Consider the following 27,744-nt stretch of genomic DNA (forward strand, 5'->3'; position numbering starts at 1 on the left):
CGGCTCCTGCCAAGCCAGCAGCACTGTTGAAAATTTAATGTCTCTGTCTCTGGGGAGGTTTCCTGATGGAACAAATTTAATCAACTGTTTCTTTTCTCCTTTGGGCATGCACATGCTGTTTGTGCTGGGTTTTTTTTTTTTCAATCTGTTAATTTGCTTTGAACCCATTATTTTCTAAGAGTTTCTGTTAAGCTTTGGCAATTAATCCTTAGGCTTTCTGAAGCCAAGACAATATTCTTTATGCTATTTTTTCCCCCAAAACATGACCAGTCCTACACCTGAGCTCTCATAGATTCATGAACATCAGATGGCAGAATATGTAAACAGTTATGAGGGGTTATTTGTGCCCTTTAAAAAGTAAGCGCAATGACAGTATCAATGTACTTCAGTTCTTGAAACCAAGTGTTATAGACCAGACTGTGCTTGGGATGGTATTTAATACTGCTTACCTCCTAGATGGCCCAGAGATTATGTGCTGATACCAGAATGTGGTGAAAATCCCTTTGTCTGATAGTTTTAAGAAATGCTCCCATTCGGATGACTGGATTTCCCTGGAAACCAGAATTTATATCCAGAACTTTTTGTTTTAGCTGTCTTGAGGGCAGGGAGGGTATATTCTGAAAGTGCTGCCTTCCTTTCCTCAACCACATCGTATTAATGTTAGGTATTTTGCTGAACCGCAATTCAAGAATGACTCTTGAGGGTGATCAGAAAGGCAGCTGGGTCCTTACAGCACTCTCCAAGGGCTCTGTGATCCTCCTCTTCCTCTTGTCTGTTTTGCATCCCGAGGTCTTTCCTACAAATTGTCTGCTTTATAGTTTATATGTCTGAAGAGGCATCTATAAACTGGAGAAGATAACCAAGCTCTATAACTTGTCAACCTTAGATAGTACAGAGTTAACAGACGCTGGTCTAAGGACTAATCTACTCAAGAGGAAGCCTGTAGATCTTGCGACACCATCTTGTCTGCTCAGGTGTCTTTCCCCGTGTTTCTAAGCTCTTCAGTTCGTATGGGGGAGAGGGAAATAGGTGTGTGTGAGTGTGTGAGGAGATAGGATGGAATGGGCAACATGACTGCCATTGAATTGTGAATAGTAGTTACTAGAAAGATGGGTCCAAAGGCCTGGCCCTGGATAGATGATAGGTCCATGACAGGAGGTGATTTGTCTACAGCAAAATACTAGGCTAGATACGTCTTCTGCGGTGTATTGGTAAAAACAACTAATATTTGCCGAGTATTACTTTAATGTGCCAGACCCTAGAAAAAACACTTTTATATGGATTTGCACATCTAATCCTTATAACGACCCTATGAAGTAGTAGTATTAATATTACTCCTAATTAAAGGAAACCAACACTCAGAAAGGTTAGTAACTCCCCAGCCTCATCTGGCAAATTCAGGTCTAACTTCAGAATCCAAACTCTTAACTTTGTATGCTTGGGACACAAATCTTTTCCTATGTACCAGCATAAGCAGAGATATGATGGTAAACTGGCTTTCTGTTGGGGAAAAGAACCTTGATGTGTAGTATTTGCTGGATTTGTCTTCATCTCCCAGCACCGCTTCTGGGGCATCATCGTCATCCTCTCATAGCCAGGGAGCTGGCAGTGACGGGACAGAAGAGTGTTAGGAACCTGCCCCCATTAGAGCGTGGGATGGGGGGCTGGGCTGAAGGAGCGGCGCACCGCACAGCCCCTCGGGCCTCGGAGACACACTCTGCCCCTTGCTCTAGAGTCTCCACCAGAAAAGCCACCATCAGACCTTCTAGGTGGGTCTGAAACGATGCCCTTGATACCTCTGGAGGACTAGAAGCCTGCTCTCCCCTTCCCTCCTTTAGAAACAACTTCAGAGGAATAGTTGAAGCATTAACACCTTGGTACGATTTTCAACAAAATAAGATAATGCTCTTCTGTCACTTTTTCCTCTCCTCCGCACTTCACACTCCCACGGCTGTTGTCCTTGCAGCTAATTGCTCTGCTCTTTGACGGGTCACTCTCCTGTCTGTCAGCTGGTGCTGCCGCGCCAGCGCCAGGAAGAGCAGGCCTCCTGGGAATACGCTGCCCTCCGTCCCCAGCCGCGTGCTTCTCAGGGTCACGGGGATCCTAGGGTCCCAGGACACAGACACCGGCGTGGGGATCATATGTAACCACAAGCACCCACGTATGTTCACATGAAAGAGTCACTAGTTTTGAAAAGGCAGGTGGTTTTTGTTTTGTTTTCTTAACATCCTCATTGGAGTATAATTGCTTTACAATGGTGTGTTAGTTTCTGCTGTATAACAAAGTGAATCAGCTATACGTATACATATGGCCCCATATCTCCTCCCTCTTGTGTCTCCCTCCCACCCTCCCTATCCCACCCCTCTAGGTGGACACAAAGCACCGAGTTGATCTCCCTGTGCTATGCAGCTGCTTCCCACTAGCTATCTATTTTACATTTGGTGGTGTATATATGTCCATGCCACTCTCTCACTTTGTCCCAGCTTACCCTTCCCCCTCCCCGTGTCCTCAAGTCCATTCTCTACGTCTGTGTCTTTATTCCTGTCCTGCCCCTAGGTTCTTCATAACCTTTTTTTTTTTTTTTTTTTTTTTTTTTTTAGATTCCATATATATGTGTTAGCGTACGGTATTTGTTTTTCTCTTTCTGACTTACTTCACTCTTTATGACAGACTCTGGATCCATCCACCTCACTATGAATAACTCAATTTCGTTTCTTTTTTATGGCTGAGTAATATTCCATTGTATTTATGTGCCACATCTTCTTTATCCATTCATCTGTTGATGGACACTTAGGTTGCTTCCATGTCCTGGCTATTGTAAATAGACCTGCAATGAACATTTTGGTACATGACTCTTTTTGAATTGTGGTTTTCTCAGGGTATTGTGCCCAGTAGTGGGATTGCTGGGTCGTATGGTAGTTCTATTTTTAGTTTTTTAAGGAACCTCCATACTGTTCTCCGTAGTGGCTGTATCAATTTACATTCCCACCAACAGTGCAAGAGGGTTCCCTTTTCTCCACACCCTCTCCAGCATTTATTGTTTGTAGATTTTTTGATGATGGCCATTCTGACTGGTGTGAAGTGATACCTCATTGTAGTTTTGATTTGCATTTCTCTAATAATTACTGATGTTGAGCATTCTTTCATGTGTTTGTTGGCAATCTGTATATCTTCTTTGGAGAAATGTCTCTTTAGGTCTTCTGCCCATTTTTGGATTGGGTTGTTTGTTTTTTTGATATTGAGCTGCATGAGCTGCTTGTAAGTGAAAAAGCCAGTTTAACAACAACAAATGGGGCTTTAGTAACACCTGTTAAATCAAGCTCTTTTCCCTATTCGCAGGACATAAGCAGACCCTCTATGAATTGTTTCCAAAGGCAACTGTTTTAAAGAGAAGAGAGGACAGGGAAAGTAAAGCAAAATTCCTGAGCCCCTGCTGTGTACTGGGCTTTAAAAAAAATCTTCAGGGCAGCCTCATTTCCATTGAAACAACGCGGAGAATGAGGGTTAGAGAGGTTTAGTAGCTGCCCAGAGAGTGAATAGGGCCAACTAGGATGACAGCATGATGGAAGCAGTCTTGGCAGAAACAGGTTTGGGATTTGCCTGCAGACGTCACCAGAAGGCTCCCCCCAGGGAGTAAGATGTTGCACTGCAGGAGGGACCCCCACCCCCTCCATCGCCAGTCAGAGTGTATGACCAGCTGTATGTCTTAGTGTCTGTGACCTCTGACTCTTGAGCAGTCATTCTCTAGGCAAAATGAGAAGTACCCAGGTAGCAGATTCAGTTGTGATGCTCTGAATGGTATCGCATGGGAGTGGCAGGCCGTCATTCTGTTGAGGGCCACCGGCCTATGGGTTTGTTTTTTTAATTGAAGTATAGTTGATTTACATTGTTGTGTTAATTTCAGGTGTACAGCACAGTGATGTATTTACATATATGTGTATATATTCTTTTTCAGATTCTTTTCCCTTATAGGTTATTACAAAATATTGAATGTAGTTCCCTAAAGAAAGCAATCAAGGGCCATTCAAGAGGAAGAGCTAAAAACATGTTACCTAAAAGGACCAGATTACCTTTTAAGTAAGAATGGGTTGCAAAGTTTTTTCTTCATTTTAAAAAACAATTATTTCAAAGTGCAAAAGCATCCTACTTTAGAGCTAGAAGGGCTGTGAGAAATCATCTGGTTCAAGTCTCTCATTTTTTTTAGATGAGGAACTTTGGTTCAAAGAGGTTAAGTTTTTTTTTTCCAAGCCAAAGTCACATGAATGATTAGGGACACAGCTTTCCCCAAACATCCAACTTTTCTGATTCAGGAGTCCAGGTGTTGTGATGTTCTGTTCAATACACCGCTCAGCTGATTTTTCTATCTGTATTTCTGAGTGTCTTAGGAATAAAGGAGAGAGTAGTGGGTAATAAGAAATTAAAGGAAAAAGTTAGAATGAAACGACTGAAAAAGAGAAAGAAGATGGAGTGACTTTTCAATTAAGTTATGGTTTCAGCTTGTCATCATGTGTCACTTTTAGCACTGAAATTATAATTCCTTTTGAGCATAGCTCTTTAAGAATTGTTGACATTTTGTCATAGGCCATTCCCGAATGAAATGCAATAGTCAGTATAAGATGAAGTTTGGCAACCTGGAGTAGAAATGTTCTTTAGTTAGTGACTAAAATAAGACTAATCTACAAGTAGACTTATTCTGTGGGTTCAAATCCTGGCTCTGCCACTTCTTCTTAACTGTGTAGTCTTTGCAGATTAATCTCTCTAGGCCTCTATTTCCCCATCTGATAAACGGGGATAATGATACTCGTACTTCAGAGAGTTAGTGTAGGGCAGCCAGATTAGTGCTGGCCCATCGTGAGCTCTAGGTGCCTGAGTTTTTGTTGTTCAACACCAGATTTTACTTGGAGTAATATAATATAAATCCTTTTATGAACTTTCATGCATGTCATTAAAAACCAGCTTTTATCTTTGTCCTTCAGTGTACAGCCCACTTCTGGATTCCATGAATCATTCTCACAGGGATAAGTAAGGGAGCAGAAGCTAGTGGTGTCCCGCCCCCCTGTGAAAGGCAGTCAGAAGTGGCGGGATGGCAAAGGTTCAGCACTGTGGAATCTTTGCTTTTCATTCTCTGTAAATGAATCTTCTCTCCCTGCTTTGGCCTTATCTTACTTCATTCTATGATTATGGAATATGCAGAAGGTCTCTAATAATATGCTAAGGGTGGTGGGGATGAAATATAGACTAGAGAGAAGACAAAATCTTTGCCTAATGGGATCTTTTAACCAGATTTAGTATTAAACGTTATGCAGCTTAAAAGACTCTTTCAGGGGGCTTCCCTGGTGGCGTAGTGGTTGAGAATCTGCCTGCCAATGCAAGGGACATGGGTTTGAGCCCTGGTCTGGGAAGATCCCACATGCCGCAGAGCAACTAGGCCCGTGAGCCACAACTACTGAGCCTGCGCGTCTGGAGCCTGTGCTCCACAACGAGAGGCCGCGATAATGAGAGGCCCACGCACCGCGATGAAGAGTGGCCCCCACTTGCCGCAACTAGAGAAAGCCCTCGCACAGAAACGAAGACCCAACACAGCCGTAAATAAATAAATAAATAAATAAATAAAAATTTTAAAAAAAAAGACTCTTTCAAAGAGTGCTTGAACTAGAAGAAAGTTTAGTAATTATCAATTACAAGTCTTTCATTTTACAAAGAAACTAAGGCCCCAAAGCTGATATTGTCTATTTGATATTACATTATTATTGTTTCTATTTTAATTATTTACTTATTCTCTACCCTGGTGCAATATGGGCTTGAATCAGCCCATGAAGGTACAGAATTAAAATTCAGTGAGGGAATCTCTGTGTATGTGTGGTAGGGAAATGGGGAATGGGGGAAGGTAAATGGAAAACGTGGCCAAGGGGGAAATTTTTGAAAAGTTAATGCCCTGGAATACATGATAAAGGTCTGTACGTGTTCTGTACATGTGGTTGGTTCCTAGCAGCCAACAGAAAGGGACATGGATGATATGATCCACTGAGTTTACAAGTTAAACAGACCATTGCTGAGGAGAAGTAAAGCTAGTACTGATTTTGAGGTAGAAAGAAATTTTTCCATGCATTATTATAAATTTTTATTAATATTCCTGTGGCAAGCTACAACATTCTTGCATTTTGCATTCTTGCAACATTCTTGTATTTCCAGATCCAGAGCTCTGGATACTGCATGATCAGAAATGAAAGACTTCCGATATACTGCAGTAACACCTGTGTTAACAACCAAAAAAGTATGGTAATGGCATATTTTTGTCAGAAATATTGATTCAAAACTAGAAATTATATCAAGGCCTAAGGTGATAATCCTTCATTTCAGAGAAAAGCGTTTATTATATAAGAAGTCAATAACTGCTGAAACTAATGTCAAGTAGGCCATACAGTGTTTTGCGAACTGCAGATCGTAATTCTTAAGTAGATCATGAAATCAGTTTAGGAGGTTGTACCCAATGTATTTTTTGAATGAAATGGATTAACATAGAATATAGCAGAATGGAAGCTGACCAGAGGAAGAGTGTATGTGTGTGTGTATTTGTGGTTGTGCTGTATCACAGTGTAAAATGTACTTGTCACCAGGATTGTGGTCCAAAACATTTGAAAGCCATTGTCATCAAACCATTAAAAGGGGCACAGCAGCATCTTGGGCATAGGGTCAGATTAAGGTTGACCTAGGCTTCTGAAGAGTCGGAGGGAGAGGTTAAGGAAACTCCAAGCAAAGGTGCCCACTGGAGACTTGGGCTAAGACTGAGGAGGGCAAGGACCCCAGCAAATGCACATGCTCCAAAAGCAGCACTTTTCAAAACCCGTGGCTGTCATGGAGACGTGGGAGAGGACGCATGGTGGGGTACATTTAAAATGTCATGAGTCATACCCTGAGATAACACGGACAAGGTCATAGAGGGGGGCCCGTTCCATCGTGTTCATTCTCCCACCAACATAAGCCCCTTCCCCAAATCAAGACCAGGCCTTCAGCTGGATGCCCTTTGGACCTACACTGTCCAGTACAGGAGCCATGAGTCACCTGTGGCTACAGAGCCATTGTAACGTGGCTGGTCCCAAGTGAGACGTGCTCTAAGTATAAAATACACTCCAAATTTACAAGAATGTAAAATGTCTCGTAAAGTTTTTAATACTGATTGATTGATTACATGTTGAAATGATAGCATTTTGGATATATTGAGTTAAATAAAACATATTATTAATTCTACCTGCTTCGTTTTATTTTTGTAGTATGGCTGCTAGACATTTAAAACTTACATACGTGCCTCCTATTTGTGGCTTATATTGTATTTCTGTTGGGCAGCACTGGTCTGGACTCTCCTTACGCTATCTCTAAAGTACCTCTTAAAGGACTATTTCGTAATTACTCTTAATCTTTTCTTTCCAGATCTTCCCACCTGCTTCTCAATCTTTGAAATGTCTTTAAGAGAGAAAGTCATTTTTTCTCTTAGTGATGAAATTCAAATGCACAATTTGAGTTAATGTTTTAGTGGGGGTAGGTTTTTTCAGTAATTTTTCTATCAATCAAGTCAATAATTGTTCGAACCTTCCTTGGTTGTTTGGGTAAAGGTAATGGAAAGTGGGTTTCTCGTTTCCTAAGTTTTGGGGGATGGAATGATGGCACAAAAAGAGGGTAAAGTGATGGAAGACATTTGTGCCTGCCATTAATTTCACTCAGACTGCTGCCTGGGGACGGCTCTGCTATGGGAGATTTCTAGCTTTCAAGGGGGGAAAAAAGGCCTGATTTCAGATTATGCTTTGTTCCCTGGTGATTTGATAATTGCTGATTTCAATAACTGGCTTTTTTTTTTTTTTCCTCCTCCTGAGCTAAATTTGGCTCTCAGTTTGGATTTCAAGAATTCTCCCCACTTATTTTTGACTATCGGGATCCCAACGAATTCAAAACTATATACCCTTTTAGATCCTTAATCGTAAGGGAAGGATCTAAAGCTTCCCTTACGATTAAGGATATAAAGCTGACTCTTTCCTCCGAGGTCCCATCTTAGGGGTCTGTTCCCACCATGCTGTCTGGGCACCTTCCCTCCCCAGGTCTCAGTGCTGACGCTGCCCCCTACTCCACCCCCATCCCCACCAGGGTGACCATAGGTCTCACTGAATTTTCAAGACTCCATATCTCAGACTCAACATTTAGGATTGAGCAAAGGAAAATACTAGTATAATACTTCCTGGGATTCTGGTTTTTGAAAGGAAAATAGTTATAGGCCTAATGATTGAAAGATGGTTTGAAACTGAGAATGAAGTGTTTGATCCATTTTAACTGTTAATGAGAATCAGTGTGGTTCCACCAACAAGAAAAAGCAATATTGATTTTTCTTCTCTCTGTGCCCTCCCCACTAGGAGTTGCTCTGAGACCTACCGCATGCCAGTGATGGAGTACAAAATGAACGAAGGGGTTTCCTACGAATTCAAGTTTCCCTTTCGAAATAATAACAAGTGGCAGAGGAATGCCAACAAGGGGCCTCATTCACCTCAAGTCCCGTCCCAGGTGCAGAGTCCCATGACCTCGAGGCTGAATGCCGGGAAAGGAGACGGGAAGATGCCTCCTCCAGAAAGGGCCGCCAACATTCCTCGAAGTATCTCCAGTGACGGGCGCCCACTGGAGAGGCGGTGAGTGTGCCTCCCAAGCTTTTCTCTAAATCTCTGCCCCAAATTTAAATAGCACCAGGCCCATAAGCACTAGCTTTAGGTCTTCCCATATTTTACTAGAAATCAAGACTTAAAACTGAGATGCATGCACTAGTGGTTTTCAAAACATGGCAGCATTCCAAAGCCATCAGGATAAGTGAAGATGTATTCCAGCAAAGCATTCGGCTCTGTACAATGGTATTTGGGCTTTGCTCTTTCATTTTCATGGGATATCAACAGAAATCATCACTGCACACTCAGTAGCCATATGAACTAGAACTTGGCAGACTCTTTGAGGTGACATTGACCATATCATCATCTTTGACAGTCTTTGTCTTTTGGAGATGAGTGATACAACAGTGGCAAGAGAATGCAGGTTTTTGGTTGAGTGTCTGTGTTTGTGTCACTTTGTTAATAAAGAATTGTGAGAAGGGAAAGCCACTAGTATAGCACAAACCTATTTTACCACTGCTCTGAATGTAAAAGAAAATAGTGGATATGTTAAAACACTCAGTCCTGAGCAAAGTAAGCAAAAGGAGAGGGATTGAGGGATCCCAGAAAGTAACAAAACGAGGTTTGCTGTTAAATTGAAAGTCACAGTGGATTCCCTCACAGGTGATAACTGGTGAACTCTTCCTTAACCAGGATGCCCTAGCACTTTTGTCTCGAATTCACTGTAAAATGCAGCACTGTGAACTAAGAACCTCGGCCAAAAATTGAACTCGATAAAGTACTCTTAAAATGTGAATACAAATGGACTACATAATTTTAAATCATTGCACTGTAAATTCAGTTACCCCAAATTACCTAGGCTAATGAAGGAGACGGTTGAACTCAATGACCTGCTAGTGCCCTCCTAGAAGAAGCCAACTTCTTTCTGTCCATGCACTGTCCTTTCCCCACCACTGTGCTTGTCTTGATCACATCTCTGAGTGTTTTTGTGGCCCCCGCACTGCAGAGGGATCAGGAACCCTCAGAGCTGGTGGGGAGAAGTCTCTGTTCCAGGAGCTGCTGTGGGTAGAAGGAAGGTCTCTGGAGCCAAAATGTGAGCCTGACTCATCTGAGCCTCAGGAACCAGGTCCAGCAAGAACAGGGCGCCAAGGAAAACAGATCCCAGCTATGCTTCAGGAGTCATTGGTTCAAGTTGAGAGCAGAAAGTTGGAGATTTTAAAAACCACACAATGATGTCTTTTATCTTAAAAGACATAAAACATTGTCACTTAACTATTGCAGAAATACTAGAATACCATGTAGAAATAGTTTAATCACAACAGACAACCAAAAAAAAACCTAGTTGTCTTTCTAAAATTCCTCATTTAATACTGGGGATTTATTTACAGAGCCTTGCTATTTATCTCAATAAAGGATTCCTCTCCCAAAGTGGCTGCATTCCCATCTGGACTCCTCTTGCTTTCATTATTTTCGAGAAGGAAAAGCATCCAAGTGGTCGCTGAATAAATTCTTTGTTCTGCACATTCCAAACTTGGCTCCCTCTGAGGTGTGTGTTAACTGGAATTCATGATTTGGCCCACATTTGGAAGGATGAACCTAGGAAACCATTGTTTAGAGAAGGACCTTTTGTTCCTCTCAGTGCTATTTTCTTTCTCTCCAGGACAGTCATCAGGCTTTTATGAGTGAAATTGGATTTGTGTTATTTTCTTTATACAACAGTCCCTATAATAAAATAGCAGAATATATTTTGATTCCACGTCGAATTTAATTTCTGCAACAGAAACTAAAGCTTATTGCTGAACATACTGACCTCTGAAAGTGAAAATATTTTTTGTAGCTAATTGTCCTCTTACGATGCAAGCAACTTTTAGTGCTGAAGACAACTCCATTTTTTCCAGATGGAGATCTTTGAGTTCTAGAGGTTCTTTTTGTGGGTACTTGTGTCTGCCTTTCATCGTAACTCCACCCAGAGGAAAGGGAATCCGCGTGCTCTCCCTTTAAGACTAATAATAGCCCTGTGGCTCTCCAAGCTATAAGAGGAAAGTGACAGAAGTGAGGCTGCCAATGGTTTTTTAACCTCTACTCACTTCCCTCTAAGGCTTCTTAGTTTCAGAGATCCTTGAGGACATTGGAGTAGGATTTAAGATCTTATGACGGAGGGCTTGTAAAATCTAAGCTTTACATTTTCGGGTTATTTGGCTCCTCTTCATTTTGAAAGGTGTGGTAATTAGACGGCTATTCTTTCATGAAAATTTAAGAGTTCGCTGTCCTATCCCATCATTCTTAACTTTTAGTAAAGCAGTATTTCTTATTTAAGTTTCAACTTTGAGTCATAAATAGAAGGTACTATTTGAGAAACTTTGTATTGCTACTGTTTGCAGAATATTTGAGTATAGAATAGACTCGTGACCTTCATCGGGAATACTTCCAGATTCCTCAGATTCATACAGTGTACCTGGGAATATAATTTCCTCCATGAAACGTAGTAAAATATAACTAAAAAATTTAAGCATTCCCTTCATAGTCTTACTGAGAACAAACCACCTTACTGTGACATGAAAGTGAGGCCCCTGGCCGGGCGCGCCTCCTCCATCTGACTCTCCCCTTCATGCCAGCCCTGCCCTGGGTGCCATTTGCATTTGTACCTGGGCCATCTCGAGAGTGTGATATAGACCGTTCAGATGAATCACAGATAGTCAAAACAAATGCCCAGGTCTGCCATTCCTTGAATCTTGCCTTACCAATAGTGGCATGAGCCCGATACTGAGACTAAAGGATGGTCCCTCAGTATCCGCGAAGATTGGTTCCAGAGCCCTCCATGGATACCAAAATCTGCACCTGCTCAAGTCCCGTAGTTGACCCTCACGTCCTCGGATTCAACCAATTGCAGATCGTAAACATAGTAGTGTATGTATTGAAAAAATCCCCGTAGAAGTGAACCTACGCAGTTCAAACCCATGTTGTTCAAGGGTCAGCTGTATTGCCTTTACATGGTTGGTTTGTTCCATTTATTTTTCTCCTCCAGTTTAGGCAAGTTGTGTTTAACTGTAGAAAAACCAGCTGTATTTAAGCTTAAGTTAGCAGCCGCCTCAAGCCTACTCTGCACGTGCTGCACAAATCTGCCTACTTCATTCACCACGGTTGGACCCAGCACGGTTCATTTTAGATGAAAACTGAATATACTGCTTGTAGAAACTTAATCTACTGCTTGTAGAAACATAGATTTTCTTAAATGGTGTGCAGGATCCCAGAGTTAAAGGCCATTAGAAATAATTTTTTTAAAAAATACTTGTGGAACAGATTATCCTTTTTCCTTTAGTACCAAGGTCACAATTTTTGACATACTAAAAGGTGTTGGTATTTGGAGTTTCTAACAAGAATTATTTCACTGAATTGTGCTCTCTATACATTGTTAAGAGAAACTGATGCAGTAAGAACAGATGGCGCATTTGCCATCTAAGTAGAAAAAAGTCTGATTTGATTGGGTTTAAATACAGGAGCTTTATGCTCTCTAAGTGGCCTTTCAAGTACAGAATTTTATGGTATTTGTGGGAGTAGTTCTTATTGACAGAATTAATATTTAACAAAAATAGGTAATATGATGCAATCACTCTTCTGGCCTCAAATTTATCTAGAGTGAAAGGGTAGGACTGAAATAAAAATAGCTGGCTAGGGCTTCCCTGGTGGCGCAGTGGTTAAGAATCTGCCTGCCAATGCAGGGGACACGGGTTTGAGCCCTGGTCCAGGAAGATCCCACGTGCGGCAGAGCAACTAAGCCCATGCGCCACAACTACTGAGCCTGCGCTCTGGAGCCCGCAAGCCACAACTACTGAGCCCACGCGCCTAGAGCCTGTGCTCCGCAACAAGAGAAGCCACTGCAATGAGAAGCCCGCACACTGCAACAAAGAATAGCCCCCATTTGCCACAACTAGAGAAAGCCCGTGCACAACAATGAAGACCCAACACAGCCATAAATGAATAAATAAATATATAAATAAATAAATAAGTAAGTAAGTAAATAGCTGGCTATAGTACATTGAACTTAGCACGTTACTGTGTTTACACATAATGTGGGATCAGTAATAAAACCCTGATCTGGGTTAATATGTTCAGAAAAGCTTAACTATTTCAGAGGCTTTGCAAAAACAACAGGCATGTTGGCACACAAAGGAATTTTCCTTTCTCTTTTTTGTAGATGAAATATTTCCAGGCTTTGTATAAATATTTAATGTCGGATCTTACTGAACCATTGACACTTTTGCATTTTACCTGGATACCATACTATTCCCCTTTCCCTGCTGTATTTGGCGCTCAGCAGCTGGATGGAGTGTTGGTTCCTTTACGGAGTTACAGCTGGCTACACCTGCAGCCTCCCTAACGCCGCCCTCCTCTGCAGACACAGCTGCACCATACAGAGCATGAAGATTGTGCTGGAGGATACTGTTGAAACAAACAAAAAGAGTTCTCTCAGCATAATTAGTTGCGTGTCCATTCTTTTTTTGGGGGGGCCGTGCCGTGTTGCATGCAGGATCTTTTTTTTTTTTTTTTTTTTTGGGCTGTGTTGGGTCTTCGTTTCTGTGCGAGGGCTTTCTCTAGTTGCGGCAAATGGGGGCCACTCTTCATCGCGGTGCGCGGGTCTCTCACTATTGCGGCCTCTCTTGTTGCGGAGCACAGGCTCCAGATGCGCAGGCTCAGTAGTTGTGGGTCACGGGCCTAGTTGCTCCAAGGCACGTGGGATCTTCCCAGACCAGGGCTCGAACCCGTGTCCCCTGCATTGACAGGCGGATTCTCAACCACTGCGCCACCAGGGAAGCCCCATGCAGGATCTTTTAACCACTGAACTTCCAGGGAAGTCCCTCAATCTTTATTTTCAAGGAAGTGTTTTCTAGGTTTATTTCGAACAGGTTCTGTGTTAATAATCCTCACGGTGTCATTTTGTTTTCAGACAAAGCCAGCACACATTTATTCTTTACTCTTCCTTTGTTTGGAATATTAGCTGTGGCTAGAAGTTGCATGACTTGTTCTTTCAAATACTGCCCTCCTGGATCATAGTTGTTTGAGTTGACATGAGGACCTTGACTCATGGAATTCTTGAGTTTCATTGGGGTTGCTCAGACTGCATCCCCATTGACTGCTGTATTTCCAGAGCCACTGGATGTTGTGGGCTGTTTGGAAGTTATCTTCCAAAACTTTCCTCCTGATTTTTTTTCTTTTTTTTGGTCAGTTCTTTGCCTTTGTCTTATCCCCCCCCCCCCAAATGCTGTGTTCCCCCATGACTCCTTCCTCATTTTTCTTTTAATCCCCTACTGTGCAATATCTCTGAATAGTTTATTTGTTTTAGTAACCTCAGCCATCATGTGTATGTGGGCAGTTCCTGGATAGTACACATTTGGTCTTGACCTCTTCTTTATTTTTCATATTCATATGCCCGTCTTCCTCCTGAATATCTGCACTTGAATGTCACACCAGTGTCCCAGACTCACCAGTCCAAACTGACTTCAGCCATACTCCTGCCCGTCCTCCACCTCTTCCTTCTCACGTGTTGCCCATCTTGGTGAAGGTCTTTGAATTCTGCCCAGGTAGCCAGAGCAGAACTAGAATTCATAATTGCCCTCCTGCACCCTCATCCCCATCTCCACACCCATTTAGTTGTCAAGTTCTACCCTTCGGTTCAGTCCCTCATGTAAGCATGCTCCTTGTCATTGCCTTAGGGGCTCTCGTTTCACACTTAAGATTTTTCTGGCCAGAACAGCCTCCCACTTTCTCCCTGTCCGTGCTGCATACTGCACGGGACGGCCTAATACAAAGGGAATTGCTCCTCAGGCCCTGCCTTTCATCCTAGCCTTCCGCACAGCCTTCAGTATCAAGTCCACCTCCTGCTGTGGATTTACTGACTTGGCTTTGTCTTTCCCAGGCTCTAGGCTTGTAAGTGACTCTCTGCTGCCAGGTTTTCTCTTGATAACCTTTATACCTGCAGCTCCGCTTGATCTGCCTTCTACCCCATCCTTCAGCAGCTTAACAGCTGCTGGTATTTTAACACCAAGCCCAAGCCTCACCTTCTCTGAGAAGTCTCCTCCCATCTCTGCCTTCATTGCCCATCCTGGGAATTTTCATATTGCTGCCTGTCTGCTTCCTTCACAGAATTTATTATATTTCATTTTAATCTTATTGGTCCATTTTTCCAATTTAAGGTAGCCTGTCTTATTCATCATCATATCCCAAGGACCAACTACTGATTCTGGCATTTTAATAGGCTTGCAGTGAATTTTTTTAAAACTTCATTAGTTAAACCAGTAAGCAAAAAAACTTAAAGAAGTAGGAACAGAAGTAAATCAATTTGGGAGAAAATAGTTGGGGTTTTTTTTCTTTTTTTTTTAACTTTTTTTTACTGTTGTAAAATATACATAACATAAAACTTACCATTTGGACCACAGTTCTGTGGCATTATGTATGTTTCCATCGTTGTGCAACTACCACCAACATCCATCTCCAGAACTGAAACTCTGTGTCCATTAAACAATAACTCCCCCTCTCCCCAGCTCCTGGCTGTTACCTTTCTACTTTCTCTGTGAATTTGACTATTCTTGGTACCTCACATAAATAGAAACTTTATGTAAGTGGAATCATAACAATATTTGTCCTTTTGTGACTAGTTTATTTCACGTCAGTGTAATGTATTCAAGGTTCATTCATGTTGTAGCATATGTCCAGTTTTCCTTCTTGCTTATTAGCTCAAGCTGCTATAACAAAATACCATAGATTCAGTGACTTAAACAATGGACGTTTACTTCTTACAGTCCTGGAGTCTGGGAATTCCAAGATCAAGGTTCCAGGACGTGTGGTTCTTGGTGAGGACCCTCTTCCTGACTTGTAGAAAGTGCCTTCTTGCTGTGTCCTCACACGGCAGAGAGCTCTGGTTTCTTCCTCGTCTTATAAGGGCGCTAATCCCATCATGGGGTCTCCACCCTTATGACCTTATCTTAACGTAATTACTTCCCAAAGGCCCCACCTCCTAAAGGCATTACATTGGTGGTTAGGACTTCAAGATATGAATTTGGGGGTGGGGGGGAGTCATTAAGTCCGTAACCTTTCCCTTTTTTAAGACTGAATAGTATTCCATTGTATGTATGTATCACATTTTGTTATCCATTCATCCATCAATGGACAGTCAGGTAAATCAGTTTATTTTTATAAAATTAAATGACACATAAAAGTGAAACATGCTTTAATCAGATAAAGCTATAGAATTGAAGCTTAGATTTAAGTAGAATTCTTTGCTTTTTGTTGACTAAGTTTAGAATACTCCTATTTTAAAAGTATATTGTGTGTAAAGCTGTCTAAAATTCAAAGTGAAAAGTGATTGTTCTTGGTTGAATTTCCTCTAATTGGTTTCAGTTAGGCTGAAACTGAATTATGGCATTTTATTTGTCAGCCAAGTTAAGGTAGAAAAGCAGAGGGCTGTACTTAACTTAAACTCACCGAGCTCTTAAGCCTCTTTTTCCCCAACTCTTCAAAGGAGTAAGTGTACTCTGGCATCTACATTGGGGTCAGAGTTTAGATAATTTGCAAGTTCACACTTTTAGATTAGAGAACAAAGGTGTTTCCTTTTTAAGCATTCAGGAAATGGGCACAGCGGCCTGAGCCTGGCACACCTCCCAGTTCCCTTTCTTTTATAAACTCTAGAGTGAGCCAGGGAATGAGACCAGGGTGCTCCCATGTGGTCCCCAGCTTAGGCTCTTGAATTGCTTCATCGTTCCTTGGGCCTTGAAAGTAGCTGCTTTGCACTCCACCCAGGGAAATGTTCCAGGGGGCTCCTCCTTGCAGCGCCACCAGTCTTTTACTGTAACCCGCCCAGAAATTCCCAGATGTGCCAGGAGTGCAGGCTCTGCCGTCCAGGGGCCTTGACTGGCATCCTGGCCCCACCCCTTGGGAGTGATGTGATGGTGGGAAGTTCCTGATCCCCGCTACACTTCAGCATCGCCAGGAATCAAACGGGCCACTAGCCCCACCTCTCAGAGTCAGCATGATGATTAACTAAGGTAATATAGTTACTCTGTGTTCAACCCGAGCTCTTAGGACAGGCCTGGCACACGGTAAGGCTTAGAAAATGGTAGTCCCTGTTTGTCTTTGGTGTCATTTTGTAGATGCTCTTCTACACACAGCTACATGGAAGTCAAAGAGAGCTAGTTGCAATGGGGTACTTAGGGATATGGGTAGAGCTGGCCAGACTTGACTGACGAGTCAGTCTGCAGCCTAATGCAGGTCACGCATGTGGTGAGTCAGTGTGTTTCCAAGGAGCAAGTTGTGCTGTCTTCAGCGCCAGCGTCCTGGTTAACCTCGGTGAGACAGAGAGGCCGAGTTCAGGAGGGCTGCTGTGCTGGGAACAGTCATGGTGAGCAGGTGTAGGAAATACTGCAAAAACCATCCATTGAATTAGAATAGACTGAGAGGTGATCTTGTAGAAAGCGGTCGTGTTATAGGAAGAGAATGAGGTGGCAGCTGGGCACATCGTTCTGCGTGTCAGTAAGGAGCTGTCCTCCTCCGTGCATCCAGCAGCAGGGTCTTGCCCTCTTAGCCCTTTTTTTAAGGGAGTGCTGCATTAGGACCACCCAGGGAGGCCTGGCCTGGTCCCACCTTATGGGAAGGGTCTAAAGGCCCACAGTGGCCCTGGGGCTTCCTCCAAAAGCACCCCCTTGTCCACCCCCCGACACCTGACACGGGGAAGGCCTTCCCAGAAGCCAGATCTACTATGGGTCCTGCCGTAGCCCTCCCCTCATGGAGAAGGCAACAAGAGTCTTAGGCCCTTTTTTTATTTTTTTTGGATGACCACAACAAAAGCAACAATGATTGCAATTACCAAACACGAAACACACTCATGCTATGTCATAATATTGACATTCAGTCCAGTAATCCTCCACTGTAACAGCTCCTTTACTTCGCAGTGAAAACTGATTTGTATATTCTTTGCCTCTGAGTCCTTGTGGGATTTTTTTTTTTTTTAATTCAAACAGAAAGTCACAAAAATTATCATCATCCTCATCAGTTCACTCAGTCCCATGTAATTAATTTTTCTTTTCATCTTGATCTTTTGTTAGCACTTTTATGAGCTCATCAGTTTTTCATTAGAGTTCTGAAAATGCTTATTCATTCAGTTCAGCAGTACAGTTACCAGAAACCTGTACTTGTCAGAGTCTTTTCCATGAATTCCTTGAAGATGAAACCCTTTTATAGGAACATATTTGCAAAAGCATCAGAGTACACCCAGAACTGTCTGTAAATGACAAAAGACTTAAAAATGACCACGGTTAAAGATTTGATGAAAGTTCATAATAATGCAATTGACAAGGAAATTTAGTTATTTCTGAGATATACATATTAAAGTAATAACTAGAATTGTGACTTATAACATTCTACCAGAACATATAAGATTTTTAGAAATTTCATGTAGTGTCTGAAACATTTATATTAACATATTTCCATACAAACAACCCAATGAAAGTTTAGTATTAGTTGTTTTGTTTGGTTTTTTTTTTTATATACTGCAGGTTCTTATTAGTCATCAATTTTATACACATCAGTGTATACAAGTCTTAGGCCCTTTGCCTGATGAGGGCACATCAGCCATATGGACACGTTTATCATTAGGAATTTAAATAATTCTCAGGGGTAAAAAGGGATATCCCGCTGCCTTATATTTGAAACCACTGACATTTTTCTTTAAGATTTGTTGATTGCACAACACGTGTGTAAACGTGTGCGAATGCGTGATAATGAGACAGGTGAGCTACCTAGACCCACGCCCACAGTCAGCAGCGTGGAGTCTCCCCGGAAGCCTCTTGTGCAGAGCCCGGGACAGTGAGTGGTGTGACCGAGGTCTCCTTCCACCCGTGGAGCTCCCTCCGTATGGTGACAGGGTGGCCGTCTGGGACCCACCTATCATTGAAGTGCTTGCCGGGAAAAGTGGGTTTCGTTTCCTTTTTACCTGCAGGAACGATTGTCGTGAAATAATGAGATTGGCAGAGTGTCCTTGGGGGTGGTCAGCAGAGTTGAATTGATCTCTTCACCCGAGTGTGTATGTGTGTCTCTGGCCACTGGGCTCTCGGCTGGTGACTCGTACCACCGGAGGGCTTGCTGGACGCTGCTTCAGGCCACATGAAGACGGCCCTGGACCATTTGCTCTGGACCCACCTCCTTAGGATCTGCAGGCTCCTTTTAAGGAGCAAGCACCAATACACAAGGAGGGGTGGCAGGGGAGGTGGTTGACTCATATACCACGGCCCTGCTAGCAAGTTCACTGCCGTCTCCCCACCAGTCCCCACTCCTGGGGAGAATCGGAATCCAGCCTGATTAAATAGCCTAGAGTCTCCCAATCTCTGGCTTTTGGTTTGACTCTTCTAGTTTCCCATTATGTTTAGAAAATGACAAATGACGATGGCAGCTGAATGGCACGTACGCCAGGCTCTGTTCAGAGTCTCTTATGTGAGTTTTCTCAGTTAATCCACCCAACAGCCCAGTAAGTTGGTGGCTCTTTCCCCCTTTTACAGATAAGGATGCCCGGGGATTGAGAGATGAAATCGTTTGTGCAGAGTCCTGGCTGGTTAGTGGTGGAGCTGAAATTAGCACCAAGGCCACCAGACTGCGGAGCCCCTGCCTTCGCCACCATGCTGCAGGGATGAAGCCTACCACCATATATAGATGGTGCTCAAGAAATACTTGCCAGATGAACGCATGCGTGTTTGTATGCTAAGGGGGCCCAGCCACGTGTGCTGCAGTCAGGGCCAGCTTCAGGTGTGTAGCCTGTGTAGCTGCACAGGGCCACACGCTTAGCAGGGTTCAGTGTTCTGCTTGAAATTTGTAATACGTTTGAACAAGGAGACCCAGAGTTTCATGTTGCACTGAGTCCCACAAATGATGTAGCTGGTCCTGTCTGCAACCCATTTTAATGTTCTGTTCTGTAGAGTCACCCTTAGATATAAAATTGGCTCTTCTCAAGAGGCACCCATGATGTGTGCCAGGCTGTGGACCTCCAACAGCTTGCCAGCAGCTGGGGGATGATGATCCGTTATCTCGGTGGGTGTGATGAGTTGCTGTATTTCCCTAACTATGCAAGAGTTATTCTTTGTTGTAAATTGATCTCGTCACAGGAGGTTCATCAGAACAGGACTTCCATGGTCCAGTCGGAATAGCTGATAGGGATTGCACGGTCAGAAAGCCAGGAATGGCTCTGGTTCACAAAGTTAGGAAGAGATGAAACAACAGGGGGGTGGGGTGATTGAATTTGAATACAACTTGTTCAAACTCTAGTCTGGATACAGCACCCAAATGACATTACCTTGAGTCATTTTAGAGAATTTTTTTAAAACAATTCTGGAAGAATCCTGGTTGATAACCATTGCTAAAGACAGACTTTGACTGGATCCTATTCCCTGGGTGAATAGTGTTTTAATTGCTAAGTTGTGGTAAAATGCTGTGCCTAGTTATGGACTCGGATATCTAATTCGTCAGTCATTGCTGCTCTTTGAAATCCTCTCGGTTGTTCTTGCCATCATTCCGCTGTCGGCACTTGAGTTACAGAGGGCCTTATCTCCTTGGACACATCCAAGCAGTGCTGTCACTTTGGAGTAAAAAGCAGGAAACAGAGGCATAATTAAACCCATACATAAATACTCAGGAAAGAAAAATTTAGCATCAGTTACTCGGATACTGAGAGTTCCTTATCCATAAATTGATGTCACAGTCTCAAGAGATCAATTTAATAAGAGTCTATCAATGTTAACATCGTATGTGTAGTTCTGTGAGTTGAGTCATGGGAAGGGTATGGTGGGGGACAGGGGTTATTTTGTTAGAAATCTGGGGGGTTTTTGGCGCTTCTCTTCTCTCTTTTATCCTGACGTGAGGAGGCTTCTGGAAAAATGAAGAACTGATATTGATCTTGGACCATCTCTTCCTAATCCATCCCGTTCAACTCTTTGTTTTCATTGCAGTGAAATGTGCTGCATATAAATGGAAAGCTGACATTGAGTGCAGTCCTGCAGACTATGGGAGTATTGTCTGTCGAGCTGATGATCATGACTTTTTCAATTGCTGCATTCTTTGTACAGTCCAAAAGCACTGGTGTTTTATTTCTGCAGACGGAAGTCATAGCCCTAGAGAACATTTAAGATCGGTTACTTTAAAAACATTTAGTTATTTCTCAGCTAAATTGTTAAGAATGGAGGGAAGAGAATCTACTGAAATTAAGGCTAAAAGATTTTTAGACATTTCCTTTCTGACAGTGACCATAGCATTCTTGAAGAAGATTATTTCTTATATTCCACAGAATCTAAAGATCTCACAGCAAGTGAAAGATGTATTCATCTTAGTCCTCTAAACCTATTTGGGCATTAACATCCAGATGCCTGGGCTCATTAAGACTGAGAGAAAGTAGAAAGATCTGGGTTTATCTCAAAAGAGAAGAAAAGACTTGTGATCCATTAAGGTAGAGTAGGGGGGATGTCAGAGATTCAAGAGGTTAGCGTGCTGGCTTCCCATGTGAGCCAATGCGGGGGTTATTCTTTTTCAAAGTGGCAAGACAACAACCAGCCCAACCTCCAGAAATGATCAGCCGCAGCCTCTGGCAGAAGTAGACAGCCAGTGCCAGGCAGGTGGGTACCTTCCACTCCCTGACCTAGATCTGTTCTCAAATAATATTTGTGAGATGGTATCAAATTCAGAGTATTTGGAAAGAATAGTAAGTCATCAGAATAAGGGCTAATTCTGAATTTTTTTTGCCTACCATACATACATCTAGAGTCATAAAAACATTTGGGTGGCATTTCCATCAGTTGCTGTATGTGTGTTCTGTGTGTGTGGACAGCCTGAAAACAAAGCCACTATTGAGTTATATAAATTCAGAAAAGGCATTGGAATGAATGCTGGCCTTCTGGAAATGCTGTTTTTTCACTTTGGGATAACTCCAGCAACCAGATAGAATTTTCTGATACATTTGCCAAATAAAAGAGCTGAGGTTGAGAACTAGCACGATATATTTTAGCTTAATGTACGTTTTGGAGAGCAGGGTAAAAAAAGCAAGCTCTAAATATAAATACAAAAGTTACATCTTGACTTTGGCTATGGAATCATGTTGTCACTTCTTCGTAGATGCAAAAACATTTTAACATTCACCGTGAATATAATTTCACTGGCTATTACTTGTTTACCCCAAAGAGAGCTGAAAAGTCATCAGGCGCCCAGACGTGGCATTGGCCCCAACCCCGTTCACATTTCTGCTGCCGTCTCCTTTCTTTCCATCTTTCTGTAACACCTCCTCCTCTTCGCAGTAAGAAAATCAAAGCAGCTGCAAAATGAACTGTTTTTGAAGTTTCTCTGTATTAGGTGCATCTAAAAGCCAAACAAACTCTTAAAGCAGAAAGGAGTGATTCATGCCATTCCTTAATCCTTACCTAGTTTTCTTTGTGACCTACTCCTCCCATTCTTCCCCCACTCCAGTCCCCTTCCAACTGCTTCACAATAAGCAGTGAGAAGTTTGGGAGATGTTTTAATAGAAAAGAAGGGATAACAGAATCACAGCTGATAACAGGTTTGTCGCTGAGGAAAGAACTGGGGCTCCCAAGTCAGATCTGCCACGTGGGCATAGACGGATTTGGGGGGGGGGATCATATTTTTCGGTGCCTGTCCTTATTCTTTTTCTGATAGAAAAGCTTCTCGGCGTGATTTTATTATGCCTTCTGTCAATTTCTGTACCTGAAGCCCCATCCTGCCCTGCTTCAGAAGGTATGTAGGTTCGCTGTAAAAAACTGCCATGTTTCAGTGAATCAGGTTCAGTCCCAAGGCTTCAAAACTTTGGCTTCAGTGTAAGACTCTATGTGCAAAATCGTCTGACCCTGCAGACCCCTTGCAAACTGTCTTATTAAGCACAGAAAACCCAGCCTTCTGTAGGGGGCAGAGTACAGTGGACTCAGAATCAAGAAGCCTGGCTTATTGAAAAAGTGACTTTGATTCCCCTCCCTCAGCTATAAAATGGAAATGACCTGCCCTGCTACAAGAGCCAGTGATCTGTGCCAACATTCACTTCGGAAATAAAATATCGTTGTTATCAAGATTTAGCCGACTTCTCATCACAGTCTTCAACCTCACTTGTTAATATCCAGCAGTTGCCCCAGTGCCTATTTGAGTGGAGACGGTAGAGGGCAGAAAATCACGTCTCTCCTAACTCCAAAGCTCTGGTTTCTGCGTCGAGCCAGTCCACAGGGTGAGGGATCCCTAATTTTAGAAAGAGATTTATTGTGGGCTACGTGGAGCACATCTCTGCTGTGTTATTATATAAACTCAGTCATTTCAGTGAAATTCAACAACTGCAGTTCTAGGCACGTTTCCATGGAAGTTTTTATATGGTGATGCTACTATCAACCAAATGTATACACACTAAATAGCAATATCTGAATATTCATTCCAGACTTTGAGTAATAAAATTGGAAAACAAAGACGCATACAAAGAATGTACCAGTCTCACTGTGGTCATATACTCTGAGTAGAGCCAGTGGGGAGATTGGAATTAATTGCCATGTTAATGTCACTGGGGCTCATTTATACTTTGTGCTGCCATACTACGAAATTGCATGAGCAGCGCAGCCCTTGAATTCTGGCAGCTTTTGGAAACATACATGTTTTCTTTTTTTCCCCTATTATTTTTTCACGCCCCTACCCCCTTCAAGGCCGTTTTCCAGCTGTCCCCTTAGGGAGTAGTTTTATGGGGAAGTTTCTTTTCTGGGCTTCCAGCTGGCTTTATTTTTATTATCTCCACGAAGTGGCCGCGTTTGTCGCATCTGTATGTTATCCATCATGCATTGCCTTGGGATTTTCCCTTTGAATCGTTGACTTCACGTTTTTGGTTTGCACACACAGGCTGTCTCCCGGTTCAGACATCTATGTGACGGTCTCATCCATGGCTTTAGCAAGATCCCAGCCATGTCGCAACTCCCCGAGCAATCTGTCTTCATCCAGCGAGACTGGCTCTGGCGGGGGCACTTACAGGCAAAAGTCCATGCCCGAAGGGTAGGTATGCCGGAGTTGGCATTGCTGTCTCTCATATGTAATTTCAGACGTGTAAAAAGAACTTCCATTCAGCCAGACTGGATCGGTTCACAAAAGAGCAAAAGGGAAAATAGGTTTAATACTCCAGATTAAAAAATGTTCTCATGGCTGGTTCAAACCACTTCTTAGAAAGTTTATCATTCTTTAGTCTCTAAGGACTCAATGGCAAAGAAATCAAATTACATCAGTTCCTCCATTATATGTATTGTCTAGTTTCACAGTACAGATTTTGCCACTTCTTAAAAGTTCCTCCAAAGTGAGCTCAGTAGTATACTGCTTTGCACTGGGTGGAGTTTGTATTGATGGTAAAGTAGGGGAAATGTTCATCATATCCAAAGCTAAAAGGGATTTTTCTCATACTTTAGAAATCGGTGATTTCAGCCTGTGGGTTGTTTGGGAGTTTTTCTCCCCATCTTTTTTGAAAACACTAAACACCCAAAAGTAACTGTTTGCTTCCGACCAGACTCACAAAGTAAAAAGCTAAAGTGTACATGATTGAAGAGGCTACTAAAAGGTAAAAAAATTGGAATGTCTGAAGCTGGGAAGTGATTAGCAGCAAAACATCGCATGACACACATAAGCTGGCTCTGCTCAGAGGGAGAGCAAAAGAACCATCACCAGCTTCCTGCTGGGATACCTCTGGCGAACTTGATAAAGAACTTGAAACCACTGGAAAATCAAAAATGGGGTGTTTAAAAAAAGGATGTTTCTATGCCAAGTTTTCCCTGAATTATTTTTAACAAATGCACATGATTTGTTTATTTTCTTGAGATTTTACCATATTACAAAATAATTATGCTTATGAGAATTCTTTCTTAATGGGTATTTTTTATCCTATAGTATTTTGTTGGTTTTTACAGCTAAGTATAATTTTATTCATGTTTTTGCTAAATGTTTATGTTAGCAGAAAGTAAGTAACAAAAACCACTATAAAATATACTTCCCACCCCACCACCAAGGATTCCCTTGGTAGCGTATCTAAAATGCACATTTCTTATTTTAATTACTTCAGTGACAATTAGTAAAAACAATTCTAGCTCTTATTTATGAGCCCCTGCAAGAAGTTTTATGAATTAAGTATTTTTATTATCCCACACCACAAGCCCAACTAATTATTTCTCTTTTTTTTTTAAACATCTTTATTGGAGTATAATTGCTTTACAATGGTGTGTTAGTTTCTGCTTTATAACAAAGTGAATCAGCTATACATATACATATATCCCCATATCTCTTCCCCCTTGCTATTTCTTGTTTTAATTAGTAGATTTTAAATGGCCTGGTTTGACTTCAAAAGTAAGAATTCACTGCAACTTCAGTGTTAATACAGCAATAAAATATAAATGAGCTACCAGCCACAACAAAATCATTGTTTGCTTCTTCTGTCCATTTTGGTATACACTCTCAAGGCATGCCAAAATGTAATTTGAAACATTAATTTCTGGTGAATATTAATGTTAGAAACGTGGTTCCCAGTGTTCGTGCTACACTATTATTTTTTTAATGCAGTGGTAATTATCTGACTTGATATTTGATACTAAACCTGCCATAGGTGGTATTGAGGGTCTCCCCCATTGCTTTTGAGGTTACCTGGTGATTATTTACTATACTGTATAACATCAGTTTTACCCGGGGTGAAACTTTACAAGAAGATGCTGGTACAGTGTTTTCCTTTAGATCCCAAGCAATTGTTGTCTGTATCAGTGATGCAAGAGATATTGGTGTTCACTGTCTGATTCACATGCCTTACTCATGGGCCAGGTTTGATCCTAAAGTTCACACTTACCAAGGGAACAATCGTTACATCTACTCTGTAACTTAGCCCAGTAAAAATAAATAGGTACAGGGTGACAGTGAAGCAGGAGTGTATGGAGTCTGCTGCGAACTCATTAATGTGAAACTTGGAAAAGCTCCAAAGTGTGAGGTAATAACACTGATCGTCCATAAATGTAATCCGCCCCTTTGTTGCCCTCCCTGTGCTTCCGCGGGCTCAGTGTCTGCTTGTACGTGGTGTGTGCTGCCCGCTCCCTGGTGTAAGGATGTTGAGACCATCCAAATCAGTTGAGAGGCACAGTTTCACAGGCTGGTTGATAAAACCTGCTCTACTTGAGTGAAGGCGGAAAAGGCACCTGCACCAGTTTAGGATGGGAATGAGAGAGAGTTAAAAAGCAACACGGATGAAAAGACATAGGGTCTGTTCTACCATCCTTGAGATGTCTTTTGGGGCCGCATACTCTGAGGAATGTTGACGAGGCAGGGCACGTTCAGAGGGAAGGATGGACTGGGCAGATGCGGAGTTTGGAGGTCGTGGTGTAAGAATCGTAACCGCGGATGTGCAGCCCGCAGGTGGGCATTGTGGAGGCAAGGAGGCCGCGATGGCTTTCTCCTAGCACTCTTAGACGAGGGATTAAACTCGTCTCTGAGGGCAACTGAGCTCAATAAGTGAAAGTTATAGAGAAGGAGTTTCTAGCCCATTATGAGGAAGGTATTTGGAAGCTGTCAGCCTGCCCAGGAGAGCAATGGACTGTCTCACAAGGTAGAAGTTCTTGGTCACTGAACACGTTTCATGTATCAGCCAAATGATTACTTAAAAACTCCTTCAAGTCTGAACCGTGACTCCTAAAGTATTAAGTGCTCCTCCAAACAAAGGGACAATGAAACTCTTCAAAAAGAGGCACAGTGTCAAATTAGAACAGGTTTTGTCTGAGCTCCTCAAGGATGGGACCTTCGTAGCCTTGATGCCCTGGCACGTAGTAAACAAGGAGTGTATGTGAGAACTGAAATTAAAAATTCATTGGATGAAAATGTTTTTCAAGGCAAAGTTGAAAGACAGCCTTACTTTATCATTTCTTTAAAAGCAGACAGCCAAAAAAGCATTTGACTTTAAATTCAGAAGTTCAAAAAGTTGGCTTTGGTTTCCACTGCTACCAAAAAGTAAAAGCAAAATTCCGATCCACTTCTTACTTTGATCTCTGTGGCTTTTTGAAAAGTCGTAATTTAGTTAGTGCACATAACTAAATAACTAAATAAGATATTTAATAAATAGATTTAATAAATCTATTAAATTATTAAATTTAATTAATCTATTTCATAAATAGATATTTAACTAAATAGGATAACTAAATAGAATAGGATCATAGGACCAGTTTGAGGATATTCATTCTCCTAACCTAAACAAGGACCCCCACTTAGGGAGGAAGTGGCAAAGATCATAATTAGTGAATCCTTTTTTTTAAATGAGCCCTTTCACTGAAGTTTTCATAAATCAAGGTTTTTGTTTGTTTTTAATAATGGAGGTAACTTTGTTTAGTGAGGCGTATGAGTCAAGTTTGTAAATGATAGTCATTTGTGCAAAAAGTAATGAGAGAGATGTTGTAGTAGGAGTTTTACTAAAATATTTTATAGTTTCCCTGCTTTCCAAATGCTTTTATATAGATTTTTTTCTCCCTGGATCCATATAAGAGTTGCCATGACTCTGGGTGGAGAAGCTGAACTTGGCTCCCAGCCTTCCTCCTCCTAATCTCCTGCTCTTTCCAATAAATACACCCCTTGGTAGTTCTGCCCACACATTTATCAGTTTGTAGCAAAGAAGACACCTGTCACATGCATCAGTTAATTCGGGCCCTTTTGTGTTTTATTGTGTAGATTACTCATAAATTCATTAGTAACCACACTCAGATTTGTAAATTTCCACATGAATCTTTGAATTTTATACGCTGGCCCTTTTTCCTGGGCTCAGTCAGTATTTCCTTTGCTGATGTTACTAATCAAGGCATATGCTTTAATTAAGCCTATATTATGTTATTAGTCTATGCAGGGAAAATTAAAATGGGCTCATTAAATAGCTAAACATTCTTTCCAGAAGTAGACATTTGCTTTTATATATGCCAGTTTACCTATTTCCAAATTGCCTTCCTAAAGGCGATTTAAAATTTATACATTTTGGAAGCGGTCCCTATGTAATGTAAATGATAGCGATCTTTGTTTTTCAGACCTTAGAGTAAGTGCTCAGAAA

General features: G+C 42.0%; 1 protein-coding gene across 14 annotated transcripts in view; it reads left to right on the forward strand.

Annotated features, from left to right (window-relative positions):
• The window catches only part of SIPA1L1 (signal induced proliferation associated 1 like 1), a 376,514-nt gene that overhangs the window by 302,005 nt on the left and 46,765 nt on the right, over positions 1–27,744 (forward strand). For all 14 annotated transcript variants that reach the window (XM_059914542.1, XM_059914549.1, XM_059914553.1 and 11 more), the window contains 2 exons: positions 8,400–8,669; positions 23,544–23,693. In XM_059914542.1, the coding sequence (XP_059770525.1) occupies positions 8,400–8,669; positions 23,544–23,693 (420 nt within the window). The remainder of the gene's footprint in view (positions 1–8,399; positions 8,670–23,543; positions 23,694–27,744) is intronic.

This window comes from Balaenoptera ricei, chromosome 2 (assembly GCF_028023285.1).
Source record: "Balaenoptera ricei isolate mBalRic1 chromosome 2, mBalRic1.hap2, whole genome shotgun sequence".
Lineage (NCBI taxonomy): Eukaryota > Metazoa > Chordata > Mammalia > Artiodactyla > Balaenopteridae > Balaenoptera > Balaenoptera ricei.